The 15,724-nt window shown below is 41.7% G+C and overlaps 1 protein-coding gene across 2 annotated transcripts in view; it reads right to left on the reverse strand.

Annotated features, from left to right (window-relative positions):
• The window catches only part of SUPV3L1 (Suv3 like RNA helicase), a 36,017-nt gene extending 24,763 nt beyond the window's left edge, over window positions 1-11,254 (reverse strand). The window contains exons 1-2 of one of the 2 annotated variants that reach the window (XM_030570092.1): window positions 10,999-11,083; window positions 10,469-10,603 (exon numbers count right to left, since the gene is read on the reverse strand). Coding sequence is in view for 1 of the 2 variants with exons in the window: in XM_030570091.1 (XP_030425951.1) it covers window positions 10,999-11,254 (256 nt within the window). In the remaining variant the exon portion in view is untranslated. Of the gene's footprint in view, window positions 1-10,468; window positions 10,604-10,998 lie in introns of both variants that reach the window. The other variant, XM_030570091.1, reaches the window with a different exon arrangement.
• Between the last annotated feature and the right edge of the window lie 4,470 nt (window positions 11,255-15,724).

A 15,724-nucleotide genomic window follows, 5' to 3' on the forward strand; every position in this document is an offset into this window, starting at 1 on the left:
ATCCTGTCTCTGACAGAAGCCCATCTCAGATACTTTATAGGAAGGTTCAAGAAAATCTGTAGTGCACAGTTACTACTCTTATTAGTTAATGGTAGGCTGTGACCCAAAGCATAATGGTTTACATCCCATACATACAGACGCACACACATATATAGATATAGAAAAACCGTGACCACTTAGTTTCCTATTAATCTGGAGATTTTGTCAAAGGCTTGTTCAAATCACTTATTTCTTCTATAACCACAATCTGTGACACGACACTAACATTATGTCAGCCCAATCAAAAAGAATATGCCAGTTTCCAAACTGCTTAATAATTCTTTAAATATACAATAATGAAATATATTTAAGACAGGGCTGCAGCCTCCCCTGCAGCTGGTAGTAGCCCAAAGACAGAAAATTCTACAAATTTCACACCAAAAAGTTTCCTGGAAAATATCCCTCAAGATGGCTGCACCAAGAATCAAAGAGGAACTGGAGGGATGAAGGCTCCCAACCTCACATGTCCATAAGGAAGACAGCACCTAGATCAGAAGAGATATGCTGCATGGAGCTGTGCGTTATTGCTCTGACTGTCCTCCTCATCAGGCAGTACAGCTTCAATAGGAGTTGTGGTACTATTAACAGATTTCCCCTCCAGTTGCTCAGTAGCACACACATCATGTCAAGTGATGAGCACCTACATCATGCTATCCTTCCACTCTGCCCATTAGATTATTTTGGGCAAGTAGAGTACTGATAGCATACAAGAAGTCCTTTAAAAAGGCAGTACTGTGTAGTCAGGATATGAACCACATAAGAATAGTGCACACATGCACAACAATGTTTATGCTTAAAAACCTAAACAGAAACACAAAAAGAATAATATATTGTATGGAACAGCTGACCTGGCCACTAAGTACAACTGGTTTAGATCTGTACACATTCCCATCAGCCACGTTTTTGCCAGCCTTTCCATTTTTTTCTTTGTTATTTTGTATCTCCTGGTGCCAACACTGACTGCAACAGTTGAATGCCTTAACTTGTACCCTGCAGCACCGGCTAGCAAAGGCAAAGTCCCAGCAGAATACTGCAGGGGAGACTTTGAACAAAAAATGTAATACAGTGACACCAACCCCAAGCCCTGAGTGAACTAGAGCAGCACTCAAACAATCTATGAATGCACAGTGAGAATGTTCTATTCACTAGAGCTCTCTCTAAAAAAAAATAAAAATAAAAATAAAAAATGAAACCCCTAAATTCTTCTTTGGACTTTCCAGAACTAGCTTTGAGAAGAGTATGGAGAGCAGGAAATACATTTAATGTTTGACATTAAGTATGTCCATGAATCTAAATTCAGTTACGAAACCTAAAAGTTCAGTGTTATTTATTATCCTAAGCAGTAAGGCATTGATTGGGACTACACCATACCTCTAGACTTTAAGCACACTCTCTTCCTTTCTAAGGGCTTGTCTACATTACAGAGCCTTGGCCAATATAATAATGCCAGCAGAGCCAAAGAGTAGATGCAGCATAAGCCGCAAAATAAGTTTGTCTGCCTGTGAGCTGCACTTTCTACCAGTATGGTAAAACCACTCCCCACATATGAAACAAGATATACCAACAAAGCTGCACTTTTCTGGTAAAACTGCATCTACACTAGGGACTTTTGTTGCACAGCTCTGTCAGTCAGGGATCACAACTCTTCGTACAACTGACCAACAGAACTGTGCCAGTAAAAGTCCACGGCACAGATCTAGCCTTAATGTCTGTACACCACCTAGGGGCAGCAGAGCCCTGATCCTTAACTGGGACCTCTAGATAGTATGCTACATAATAAAACAACATTGCCTCCTCCCAGCTAAGTCAAAGAGCATTTCTCTTTAATTATTCTTTATCTTTCTGTTGTCTTTCACACAACGGAGCACTCACCATTCATGTTCTATACTCACATGAATCTGTGTTCTTCTAATTATTATTCTGTCTAATTGTTTTTTCAGCATCACCTTTAGGGGTTCTTCATCTTCCTATCTATTGGAATCCCCATAGTGATCTATTCTCTGGTCTCTTCTCATCTCTCTCTGTATATATGCACTTAATTTAGATGATCCCCAAATTTACCTCTGACCTTTCCCCTTCTGACCAATCTAGCATAGTTGAAAATCTGACTATTTACTCCTATTCTTTACTTGGTTTCTCTTAGCCAATCTCTAGTCAGAGGACAGTACCTTAGCTTTCATTCCTTGACTACTTTGCTTCTTTAAGAGCATTTTGTGATGTACTTTGTCACTGGCTTTTTGACATTCCAAGTAAGTTACAGAGGCTTTGCAGGTTTATCCCCAACATGTCATATTCATCTAGGTGCTTTTAGTTCTATTTTTAAACCTTTATCCTAAATCTGAAGTAAAGTTCACCAGACCACAACTCTTAGCATCACTACTACCCTCCCCCCTCCATTTTTTCCAAGACAGGATCAACATTTCCCACACTCCAGTCTTATTGAAGAGCAGCCAATTTCAATGACAGATTGGATATTTTCACTAGAAACAACCACCTTATTCTTAAATTCCTTCGGAACTCTTGCACATACACTATTAAGTAAATCCTAGTGATTTCTTGCTCTTAATTTTAATCAAAATTTGTTCTAGCACCTCCTATCCTGACACTTTGAACTCTAAGAGCACCAGGAAGTGATGAAAAGATTCTGCATTTGGACCTACACCTCTCAGGTAATAAAGCCTGAGAGATGTAGGTCCAAAAGCAGAATCTTTTCATCACTTCCTGTGCTGAAGGCAGCTAAAGATAAGATCACTCAGCTTCTCTGTTCTGTCCTATCTCGGGGCCTCTCCTTCTGCCCCTCCACCCCCACGAACATGACAAAGTTCTGCAGTGACCTAGAATCCTATTTTCGATGTCTCCGACTCAAGGAATATTTCCAACACACCTCTGAACAACATACTAACACACAGAGACCTTCCTACCAACACTACAAAAAGAAGGATTCTGGGTGGACTCCTCCCGAAGGTCGAAACAACAGACTGGACTTCTACACAGAGTGCTTCTGCCGACATGCACGGGCTGAAATTGTGGAAAGGCAGCATCACTTGCCCCATAACCTCAGCCACGCAGAACACAGTGCCATCCGCAGCCTCGGAAACAACTCTGACATCATAATAAAAAAGGTTGACAAAGGAGGTGCTGTCGTCATCTTGAATAGGTTGGAATATGAACAAGAAGCTGCTAGGCAGCTCTCCAAAACCACATTCTACAAGCCATTAGCCTCTGATCCCACTGATGGTTACCAAAAGAAACTACACCATCTGCTCAAGAAACTTCCTGAAAAAGCACAAGAGCAAATCTGCACAGACACACCCCTAGAGCCCCGAGCAGGGATATTCTATCTGCTACCCACGATCCATAAACCTGGAAATCCTGGAAGCCCCGTCATCTCAGGCACTGGCACCCTGACAGCAGGATTGTCTGGCTATGTAGACTCCCTCCTCATGCCCTACGCTACCAGCACTCCTAGCTATCTTCGAGACACCACTGACTTCCTGAAGAAACTACAATCCATTAGTGATCTTCCTAAAAACACCATCCTAACCACTATGGATGTAGAAGCCCTCTACACCAACATTTCACACAAAGATGGACTACAAGCCATCAGCAACAGTGTTTCCGATAATGTTGTGGCAAACCTGGTGGCAGAACTTTGTGACTTTGTCCTCACCCATAACTATTTCACATTTGGGGACAACATATACCTTCAAATCAGCGGCACTGCTATGAGTACCCACAAGGCCCCACAGTATGCTAACATTTTAATGGATGACTTAGAATAACGCTTCCTCAGCTCTCATCCCCTAATGCCCCTGCTCTGCTTGCACTACACTGATGACATCTTCATCATCAGACCCATGGAAAAAAAGCCCTTGAGGAATTCCACCATGATTTCAACAATTTCCACCCCACCATCAACCTCAGCCTGGACCAGTTCACACAAGAGATCCACTCCTGGACAGTGCTAATAAGCGATGGTCACATAAACACCACCCTATACCAGAAACCTACTGACCGCTATACTTACCTACATGCCTCCAGACCACACCACACAATCCATTGTCTACAGCCAAGCTCTATGTACAATCGCATTTGCTCCAATCCCTCAGACAGAGGCAAACACCTACAAGATCTCTATCAAGCGTTCTTATAACTACAATACCCACCTGCCGAAGTGAAGAAACAGATTGATGGAGACAGAAGATTACCTAGAAGTCACCTACTACAGGACTGACGCAACAAAGAAAGTAACAGACCACCACTAGCCATCACCTTCAGCCCCCAACTAAAACCTCTACAGCGCATCATCAAAGATCTACAACCTATCCTAAAGGATGATGCCTCACTCTCACAGATCTTGGGAGATAGGTCAGTCCTTGCTTATAAACAGCCCCCCAACCTGAAGCAAATACTCACAAGCAACCTCACACCACAAAAACAAAACAAAACACTAACCCAGGAACCTATCCTTGCAACAAAGCCCGTTGCCAACTCTTTCCACATATCTATTCAGAGGACACGATCATAGGACCTAATCACATCAGCCATACTATCAGAGGTAAGTTCACCTGCACATCTACCAATGCGATATATGCCATCATGTGCCAGCAATGTCCCTCTCCCATGTACATTGGCCAAACCGGACAGTCTCTACGTAAAAGAATAAATGGACACAAATCAGACATCAAGAATTATAACATTAAAAAACCAGTTGGAAAACACTTCAATCTCCCTGGTCACTCGATTACAGGCCTAAAAGTCACAATATTACAACAAAAAACCTTCAAAAACAGACTCCAACGAGAGACTTCTGATTGGAATTAATTTGAAAAATGGACACCATTAAATTAGGCTTAAAAAATGGGTCATTACACAAAGTAACACTATTTCTCCATATTTATTTCCTCCCCCACCCCCCACACACAGTTCCTCACTACTTCATGTCAGCTGCTGCAATTGGACCATTCTGATTACCACTACAAAAAGTTTCTCTCTCTCTTGCTGGTAATAGCTCACCTTAACTGATCACTCTCGTTAGAGTGTGTATGGTAACACCCATTGTTTCATGTTCTCTGTGGTGTGTACATGATATATATTTTCCACTGCATGCATCCGATGAAGTGGGCTGTAGCCCACGAAAGCTTATGCTCAAATAAATGTGTCAGTCTCTAAGGTGTCACAAGTACTCCTGTTCTTTTTGCAGATACAGACTAACATGGCTGGTAGACCAATGGATCAACTGACTGTGTCTCAGGTTTCCTAACATACTTAAAATATTTCTTGTTATTTATTTTTATGTCTTTGGCTATTTATTCTTCAAAACCCCTTTAACAATTAACTTTCACGTTATATTTTACTTGACACAGTTTGTGCCTTTCCATCTCCTTTACTAGGCTTGAAATTTCATTTTCTGAAGCAGTGGTTCTCAAAGTCAGTCCGTCGCTTGTTCAGGGAAAGCCCCTGGCAGGCCGGGCCAGATTGTTTACCTGCTGCGTCCGCAGGTTCAGCTGATCACTGCTCCCACTGGCTACAGTTCACCACTCCAGGCCAATGTGGGCTGCGGGAAGCAGCGCAGAAAGGGGGGTGTGCTGGCTGCCCTTCCTGCCCTAACTCTGCCCTAACTCTGAGAGGACAGAAAATTAAAATTAAAAAGTATACTTCCTCTAGTGAACTTGATAAAAAACTCAGGATTTCCAGTTAGTTATAGGTAGATTGAAAGACATTCTATGTTTAAAATGTACTTAGTTTAACTATCAGGAACATATTTCAAACAAACTTTGTTGTTTGAAAAGATGTAAAACAAATCTATGTAAGGAGACTTCAGAATCTATAGCCTTTCCAATTTTAACCCACTCTTGCATAAAAAGCCTATGGCACCTATAGGTCCTATGGAGTTACAGTATGTACAAAATTTAATAGTGTGCATCTTTGAGTCTGCATGATGTGTGGAATTTAGAATTTAAAGTTAAGCAGCATGCCCGTTATCAAAGTCTTCATAACCTTAATTGTTAAGCTGCCAATGTCCCTTTGAGTTTTCTGGATTTTTTGGCTACTACATAACTGTTACTCATTAAAATTAACAAGTGATTAATTACAGAATTACGCACACTGTGGAAAATGGTCAGCTTCGTTATTTACAGGATCAGTTATTACATCTTTTAATCTACTTACAACTCTTTCCTGAGTTTTACTTTGAGAATGTGATTGTATAGACTCTATGTTCAAAACATTGCTAATAATGAAAGGAATCACACAGTACATGTTCAGCATGTTCATAGAGAGCAAAGGTTTGAGGGCTGTGAGTATCTTGTTTTTTAAAGAGAGGGATGAATGTTTGAAAAGATAAATGTTATTAGATCTTCTTACTATTACTGCTGCTCTTTAAAATACAGAATCTACTGGGAGCAGAACAGAGAAAGCTAGAGGTCAGGCATTTGCTCGAGGGCTCTTGCATTGCATTCCTCACAAACTTAGAGCACAAAAACTTCTAGACATTTTAAAGTAATCAATTATTTGTGGAAAGGTGAAGAATTTAACTAATCTGTCAAGGTAGGCCTTGTTCTCTGCCCACAGGTACTAGAGATCAAACAGATTCTATGTGTGTTTTTCCTAAACCATTTCTCAAAGTTATAATTTTGAACAAAAAATACTGAAATTCATTTCTAATACATATCAAATAAAGACCACTGCTACTACCCACTTAGCCAGTTATCTGGCTCTACTTGCTATCACTTTTCACTGTATGGAGACACACTTTGCCCTTTAAAGGCATGTGAAGGAAACTAGAAGATGTAACAAAGATACGAATATTCTGGTTTACTGGTATTTGAGTTCTCAATCACTGCCAATTCCAGGCTCCAGCTGCTACTCAAGGAGGATTCTTCACACACCTCAGACTTAGGGCATGGCTACACTTGCAGCTGTACAGCACTGGGAGTTAAACCTGTCTGGTACAGCTGAATAGGGAAAGCGCTGCAATCAGGCCACACTGACAGCTACCAGCGCACTGTCGTGGCCACATTTGCAGCATCTGCAGCAGCATTGGGAGCGGTGCATTATGGGCAGCTATCCCAGAGTTCAAGTGGTTGCAACATGCTTTTCAAAAGAGGGGGGTGGGGTGGAATGTGACAGGGAGCGTGGGGGAGAGAGAGAGTGGATTTTTGGAGCGGACACTCTGTCAGCAGCACTGAAAGCAAATAGCCCTCTTTGTTTTTTTCCTCACAGACCAGATAAGCAGCCTCCCAGAAATGACCCCACTCCTGCATGCCACACTGCTTCTCTCCTCAAGCCCCTTCCTTCCCCTCTCTTCAAGCAAATACTAGCTGTGGGCGTTCCAAAGGAAGCTCATTCACAGCAAACAGTAGCTGTGTTTGGTTTTTTTGATAAGCAGCTCTGGAAGCCCCCAGTTCACAACAAAACAAACAGAGGCATCACAACAAAACAAAGAAAGTTATCTTTACTTAAAAGCATTATGGGAAGCTTCCAGAGGTCAGTTACAGCATAGTAAGATTATTCCCTGTTTACACTGGCGACCCAGCGCTGCAGAGCAGCGCTACTCTCTTTATTCCTCTTGTGGAGGTGGAGTATAAGCAGTGCTGTAGCCAGGGAGATACAGCACTATATGTGCCTTGTCAGTGTGGACGGGGAGTGAGTTACAGTGCTGTAAAGCCACAACCAGCACTGTAACTCTCAAGTGTAGCCAAGGCGTTAGGAAGGCACAATAGTTCAGGATTTCCACCTAACACTCTGTGTGGCAATAATCATGTTTTGTTTTGTTTTGTTATTTACCAAGCCCATGCAGTCTCTTCCTGGAAAGGCTCCACTAACCACTTAGCTTGCCATAAATTAATACCAAACAAAGTAAGATCAAGAAAGTATTTTTTCATACAACGCATAGTCAGTCTGGAGCTCTTTGTCAGAGGATGTTGTGAAGACCAAGACTATAACAGAGTTCAAAGAAGAACAGATAAGTTCATGGAGGACAGGTCCATCAATGGCTATTAGCCACAATGGGCAGAAGCTGAGAATGGGCGACACGGGGTGGATCACTTGATAATTCCTTGTTCTGTTTGTTCCCTCTGGAGCACCTAGCATTGGTCACTGTCAGAAGACAGGATACTGGGCTAGATGGACCTTTGGTCTGACTCAATATGGCTGCTCTTTTGTTCTTATTATTTTGATGTTTCCCACTTCCCACTGACATGTTTCACACAGACCATTTACTGTCTAAACTAACATTAGATTAGGACTGCATCTAATAATCTAATGCATTATATATCTAAAACTGTTTTCATTTAGATCCTACACTCTTTAGAGCACCAGTGTCATCTTCAGTTTTATACAGCACCAAGAGCTCAACAAAATTGCTATGTTTAGCAAGTCCTAAGGTTTTTATGGCATGTGTTGATAAAATAACATTGCTCCTGCGTGGAAGAGGACAAATATATTCAGAATTAATAAGTGAATGGTTTAAAAAAAAAAACTTAAAAGAAAAACTGGATATACCGAGCTTCTCAAAAAAAGCCTTGAAGTTCTAGGGAAATACTGATCACATATTTGGGGACATGAAAAACAGAAAAGAAACAAAATGTTTGAAAGGGTACAAAGCATTTCCTATTTTGTTTTAATTTAAACTCCACATAAATTAAAGGATCATGCTACCTGACAGGAATTACAACTACTGTATATGACTTCTAAAATAAACTAGCGCAAGAGATTCTTTTCTTTTCTGCAGTGCCAGAGTTCAATATTCCATAATGCTCCTGTAACACTCAACAGCTTCAGTAGCACAGAGTGCATTAATGTGAACACAGTTCCCTACAAGGGTTTAGTTGTTAATGATAAAAACAAGGAGTCCGGTGGCACCTTAAAGACTAACAGATTTATTTGGGCATCAGCTATCGTGGGTAAAAAAACCCTCACTTCTTCAGATGTATGATGTTAACCACTGAAACACACACAGAACCCTGCACTTTTGTTCCATCTAGAAAGTGTTTCTGCTCATCTTTAAAAATGGTCCAAAACCAAGAAAAAAATAATCTCAGTCTTTTACAAACAGCTGTTAAAGAACGTTATGGTTATCACAGATCTGGTCAAGTTCCCCCTGCTGGACGCTCATCAGACTGCTGTGAGGGGAACCAAATGTGCCCCTAGCTTCCTGGGACTGGTGAGAGTTTAGGCACCATCCTGGCTTTGGCCCTCTAGGCATGCCTAGACCCAGATCTGTGTCTCATACTACTCTTGGCAGGGGACCCTGCAGGCCAATTGTCTAGGCCCTAAAACTAGTGCCACCTCCCCAGCAGCTCTATCACATTCCCCAGAATCCCACCAAAGCTGTGAGCCTTCTGGTTTAAAGGTTCTCTCTTCAAGGGTACATGACAGTGAAAGCAAACAAACAGACTCTGTACAGGATTCTAAACACAATTATTCTTTACTTATTTAAAATGAGAAATACACAGATCTATACAAAATAATAAATACATCAATATGCATGCTTCAGATTCCTCCCTACTCTGAAGAATTCCTTTGCCTTGGGCCCAGTTTTCTGGGCTGTCCAGGATCTTTCCCTTGCAGATCATGGTTTTTCTTCAGACTCCTGGAACCTTTTTCTATGTGGGCTGATCATCTCTGACCTTGGCTGCTCACCCAAAACTGACCACCTGCCACAAAATCCTACCCATCTCTTCTTCTCTCCTGACAAAGCTTCCTATTTATCTGAGAGTCTCCTGAGTTTATCTATCCCTATACCAACACCTGGGCTCTTTGTTCTCTCCTTGGTGATTTTCCATTTCCCTTGCAGAGAAGAAGAAGAGACCAGCTTCTTTGCATAGACATCCTCCTTTGCATACCCATTGTCCCAAGATGGTTCTACCTGAACAGGCAACCATTAACAATCTAATAAACCATCACTGTATCTGGACTGGGATAGATGTGCTACAGTTCCTCTCAGCAAATAGTGAATTCACCATTCACAGAGGATACACCTGCCATAATACAATAATTCATAACAGCTTTGTAACACCAACAAGAATTCATATGTTGCACATAGACAGATTCCCCAAGTCATCACCCTGGTGTCTGAAGACGATCCTCCAAGATACAGTGGTGTGTGTATTAAGTTTCTTACATAGCTGGGCATTTACTAGAAATGTTCATGAGCAGGTATGTTTGATTTTGATCTGGAGAAAATTCAGACATCTGGCAGTATTACCACCTGCCCATCACAAAGTGAAATTTGAGGAAACTAATATTTCAGATGCAGACTGGTTAGGATCTGTGACAGTGAACTTATGAAGCTACCACATATAAAAGTGACTGCCCACAAGATTTCAACCTAGCCAATGAAGCGCCCTCTATGGTAGTACAACATTTTCCATAATAAGGGGCAAAGAAAACAAAATCACAGGTTCTTCCTCCAATTACAACACACCTTGTGGACTTTTAACAAAATATGTTGCCAATCCTGACAAATTAAGATTTGTAGGTTCCTGGTTCCATTTTTCTCACCACTATGCTTAAGGAACAATCACTCTGTCTGAACAATTCAGAGATCGTTGCCTCAGGTCTGTTAAAAGGAAATGAAACTGGTAAATAATTCAGTAATGTACGTGTAGATATGTTCTATACTAATCATGAAGACACTGTAAAGGAGAATAGATTTCTTATACATTTCTGTTCTTGTAATGCTGCATTTCCCTACTGTTAAAAGAAGACATTACAGTTCTCCACAAATAGATAATATTCAAACAGCTGCTTGCTACAGCACGACAGACGGACTTCTGCGTCAGGTAGGAGGTAAAGAGAGTTTAGCAGAGGCCTGAATTGTAGCAATACCAAGAACTAGACTGATCCCTTCAGATACGCTGTCCTGACTATTTCCTAGTATTGTTTCAATTCAGGACTACGCCAAACGCTGTTCTGCTACCTGACGCACGTCCCGGACGGCCCGGCACCACTTACTCTTGTTGAGCGGCTGGGTGAGCTCGGCCCCGATGTCCCCCTCCGGGCCCGGCGCCAAGGGCTGCACGTGCAGGGGCACGAACAGGGAGGTGTCCGGGGCCCTGCCGCCGTTCCGCTCGGACGAGGAGGCGGCGGCCCGGCTCGGGTGCCGCAGGCCCCCCAGGCTCCGGAGGACGGCAGAGGCGGCGCCAGCATGGCGGGGCGCGGGTCCCGGGCGGGCCGGCAGCCGGGCCAGCAGCCATACACAGCGGTTCATAGACGCAACACACTCCGCTCCGCCGGCAACTGGCGGCGCAGCCCTACTGCCTCATCACAGAGCGACACAGACCCTCGGGCAGGGCTGCCCGGCCAAGTGCCTGACTGGGGAAAATATTCACCGAGACGGCAGCCGCCCCGCCGGGCTTGCCGCGCCTCCGCAGGGAGCGCAAATGCTGAACCCGGCGCGCCCTTTCCGCCGATACTCGGCCGGCACCCTCCTGGGTCACTAACACCGGGACAGGCAGCCGGCCATTAGCAATGACGAGGTTAGAGCGGAAGGGCCAAGGGCGGGGACTTGCCTGGGTGTCAACAGCGAGCCCCCGCGGCAGCGGGGCCGGACTTGCGGGCGGGGGCAGCACTCCCAAGCAGGGGCGGCCTGGACCCCCCACCCCAGCTGCCGTGCTGGCTCGTGGGATGCCTGGTAGCTACGGGCTGGCTCCGGACTGCCAGTCCCCAGCGTTGCCTTTGAGAGTTAAATCTAAATCTCCAGGAGAACCCGGGGCCAGAACCCCTAGGGCACTCTCTCTGCACGTGAATATTGAACGGTGACTCCGATGTCTGCAGTAGTCCCGCCGGGGTTTTAAATGCCGTGGCAATGTGCGTTTTTCTGCCCACCAGGTGCGCTGTGCGTGCATTTCTTCATCTTGTGTGATTGGGTTTTGTCACGAGGTAAAGTCTGTGCACCGTAACTGATCCGTGCACGCACCTTTGCGTTGTCTGGTCTCTTTAGTCTACGCTCCACTGCCTCGCATTTTCAGAAAAAGAGAACGAAAATGGATGAGGGTGAGGGCTCCTCGAAACGTAACAGCTCTGAAGGTAGCGTAAAAAAGAAAAAATACTATTGTTGTTACAATGACAACTGGTGTAAAGACCCAGACTATAAAAACTGGCTTCGCAAAGTCGATGAATTTACAGCTGAATGCATTTTGTGTCGTCAGACATTTTCCATTAAATATGAAGGGAGACGAGCTGTGAATATCCATGCAGAATGTACAAAACACAAGGAAGCTGTAAAAAATCAGAAACGAACACCTCAGATTGCACCCTTTTTTACAAAAAAGGACGCACCTCAAGTTAATCTAGTGACAGCAGCAGAAATTGGAGAAATTTACCATGGTGTGGTTCATCATTTAAGTTATGCTAGTCAGTGTGGCAACAATATGCTTCCAAGGTTTCTACCAGATTCAGAAATTGCAAGAAAAATGTCTTGTGGACGGACAAAAGCAACTAGTATTACTGAGAATGTTTTGGCACCAAAATCGCAAGAACTGTTGCTTAATGATCTCGAATTAGCAGGGTTTTTTTCAGTTGGTTCAGACGCCTCTAATAAGGGAAATAGGAAGTTTTTCCCAATAACTGTTCGTTATTTTTCCAAGACAGAAGGGATTAAATATGGCTTGCTTGATTTTTACCGTGATAATGATGAGACAAGTGAGGCCATTGCTGCACGCATTTCAAATATTATAGAAGAAAACGGCCTTAATATAAACTGCGTATCCTCTTATGTAGCTGATAATGCATCTGTTAATTTTGAGAAACACAGGTCAGTTTATCAGAAGCTTAAACAATTGAATGACAGAATTATTGAGGTTGGATGCAAATGCCATGTAATTCATAACTGTATTAAAAATGGCATGAAAGCTTTGAGTTTTGACGTTGAAAGTCTTGTCCTGAAAGTATACAGCGAGTTTTCTTCCTCTGCTAAAAAGTCAGAATCTCTCTGTTCATTTTTTGAATTTGTAGAAATTGAATATAAGGAAATTCTGCATCATGTACCAACTAGGTGGCTGTCCCTTCTGCCTGCGATAGAACAAGTCCTACAATGCTGGCCTGCTTTAAAGGCATATTTCATATCAGAGGGGGAAGAAGAATGTGTCAAAATTGTATGGGAAGCATTCAGTGAGGATGAGCAGGAGTCTCTCCCTCTTTGTTATGTTTACTTTCTGCATAACCTAATGGGAGTATTTTATGAAGCACTAAAAAAGCTAGAATGCAATAATGCCAGCTGTACAGAATTGGATTGTGTCATGGAAAGTCTTCATTCTAAACTAAAGAGAAGGAAAGAGGATAACTTTTATGGAAGATCAGTTCAGGCTATTTTGTGCAATGTCTCTCCATCTAACAAGAGGAAATTTAAGGAAGAAGCAGATAAGGCGTTTTCAAGATGCATTGCATACCTTGAGAAATGGTATGATTTCAAGACATCTGTTTTCAAACAAATGTCAGTCCTCTCACTGGACAATGAAGTAAAATGGTCTGATCTTGAGAAGCTGGCTGAAGTTCTTCGCATTGAGATTGATTTTGACAAGCTGTTTGATGATTACTGCGTTTTACAGCAAGTAAGAAGAGAAATCATTTCAAAGGAGCAAAAAATAGATCAAAGATGGGTAGAAGTTTTCAAACAAATTCCAGAAAGTGGAAACAGCCAAATGTTTAAACTTGTATCTTTCACACTTTCAATTCCAGTCTCAAATGCGTACTGTGAAAGGGTCTTCAGCTTAATGACTCAGCTTTGGAGCAAAGAAAGAAACAGATTGAGTGAAAGTGTTGTGAAAGCAGAGTTACAGGTGCAACTGAATTATAGTATGTCATGCACTGACTTTTATGAATATGTCAAAAAGTCCCCAGAGTTGCTCAAAGCAGCAAGAAGCCAGCTAAAGTACAGATTTAAGAAGAAAAACTCTGAGCAAAGGCACTCTGCTACAGGAAACCCAGCTTCTATAATGTAAATACAATAATATTTTATTTCAAGTCAAATCAATGTTTTTGCTGTATCTGTCATTTTCTAATGGTACAGTATTTTATTTTCTGTATTTTTAAATAATGGAATTAACTAACACACATATACACACAAACATTTAAGCATGCATTAACAAGCAAAGTAACCTAAACCCAATCTTGCTATTTAAAAATAAGATTCACATTACAACTGTAGATTTTTTAATACTGATTTTTTTTATGCAATATGTTTAAAATGTGAAATTGATTCATACAATGCTCCTTATTTCCACCGAAGGCAAAATGATGGCTCTGGAGTGAATGAGTTTGAGAACAGAAGGTCAGTCATTACTGCCCTTACACCATGTGATGAACCTTCCGGAATAGAGCCAAACAGAACTGGCAACCCTATATCCACCCTGTGCCACATGTATCCCAAGCTGGGTGTTCCTTCTTACCTTGACTTGCATCTCAGGCTTTTCATTAATGAAAAACATAAGCCTAAGCCACAATAAATGCGTTTTGTGGCCACAAAAATGTTTAGTTATGTCAGCTGCTGGCTATATTTCAGCCTGGATTGTCACTAATAAACAGCCTTTCCTGCAGAAAATAACTCCATTTAAACACCACTCACTCACTGTGTAAAAAAACCTGAGGCGACCTTTTGAAACTCCTCCCTTGGTGAAAGACAAACGTTCCTGTCCAAAGGCTGCCCATTTTTTAGCCTTATTTTCTCCTCCAGTCAGATTTCACACAACTTTCTTAACAACCATTTGCAAAAATGCATGATCTGTGATGCGCTTGGAAAAGCTTTGAGTTTGAAGGCCAACAATAGTAAAATCCATATCTCTTATGGGTTTTGTTATGAATAAATGAATTACACCCAAATTATGGGAATTTTAAAATCTCAAATACTAAAGCATTTTTTGTATATGCAGTTGTAATCAACATTGTACAACACTAAGATTATCAAGTAAAAAGTGCTAATGAAAACTAGGTCTTATATCCCAGTAATTAATCAAATGCAGGCATGTGGATGATAAATTAGAAGGGAATTATAAATGCAGATACTGTATTGGGAAGTTTCTATGAGATTCTAGAATACATATTTTAATATTTCACATAAGTCAGAGTAGGAGTGGAGCATGGTCAGCAAAATATTCAAGGACAAAGGATGGGGTTAGGATATGATTTAGGCTGCATTGCTAACATGGTGGGCTTGAACTGAACTTTACTGATGCCTTTTATAGGTGCCTTTTTTTTAGCTTGCATCTACTACATGGAAGCAATTTCAGCTGACAGCTCACCACACACCTGTTCCAAGGAGCAGACTGAATATACTTTCATGTGTTAGTATCAGGGCTTCTTGTATAGTTAATTCAGATTTTTGACATGTTAGAGCAATTGAGACTAGCTGTTAACAGATACAAGCTGTAGAATAAATATTAAAATTTAAAAAATTAGTTATCTTAAGTTGGTTAAGGAATATATGTTGTAAAGAAACACCCCAACTAGTAATTAGAAAGGCTTTGAAAATAAATTATAAATCCAGCTGGAATAGAGATGGGAGGATGGTTGATTAAAAAAAATAAAGGTTTATTTAAAAAAAAAAAAAAGAGACTTCTAAGTGATAGGGGTTGACTGCAGGTGGTTTTAAATAAGTAAAAAAATCTATATTAAAAAGGAGCCAACATGAACCTTCTCACCCTGCACACCAGTGTTATCTTAACAGTAAACCTATGTGAACCCA

This window comes from Gopherus evgoodei, chromosome 7 (assembly GCF_007399415.2).
Source record: "Gopherus evgoodei ecotype Sinaloan lineage chromosome 7, rGopEvg1_v1.p, whole genome shotgun sequence".
Lineage (NCBI taxonomy): Eukaryota > Metazoa > Chordata > Testudines > Testudinidae > Gopherus > Gopherus evgoodei.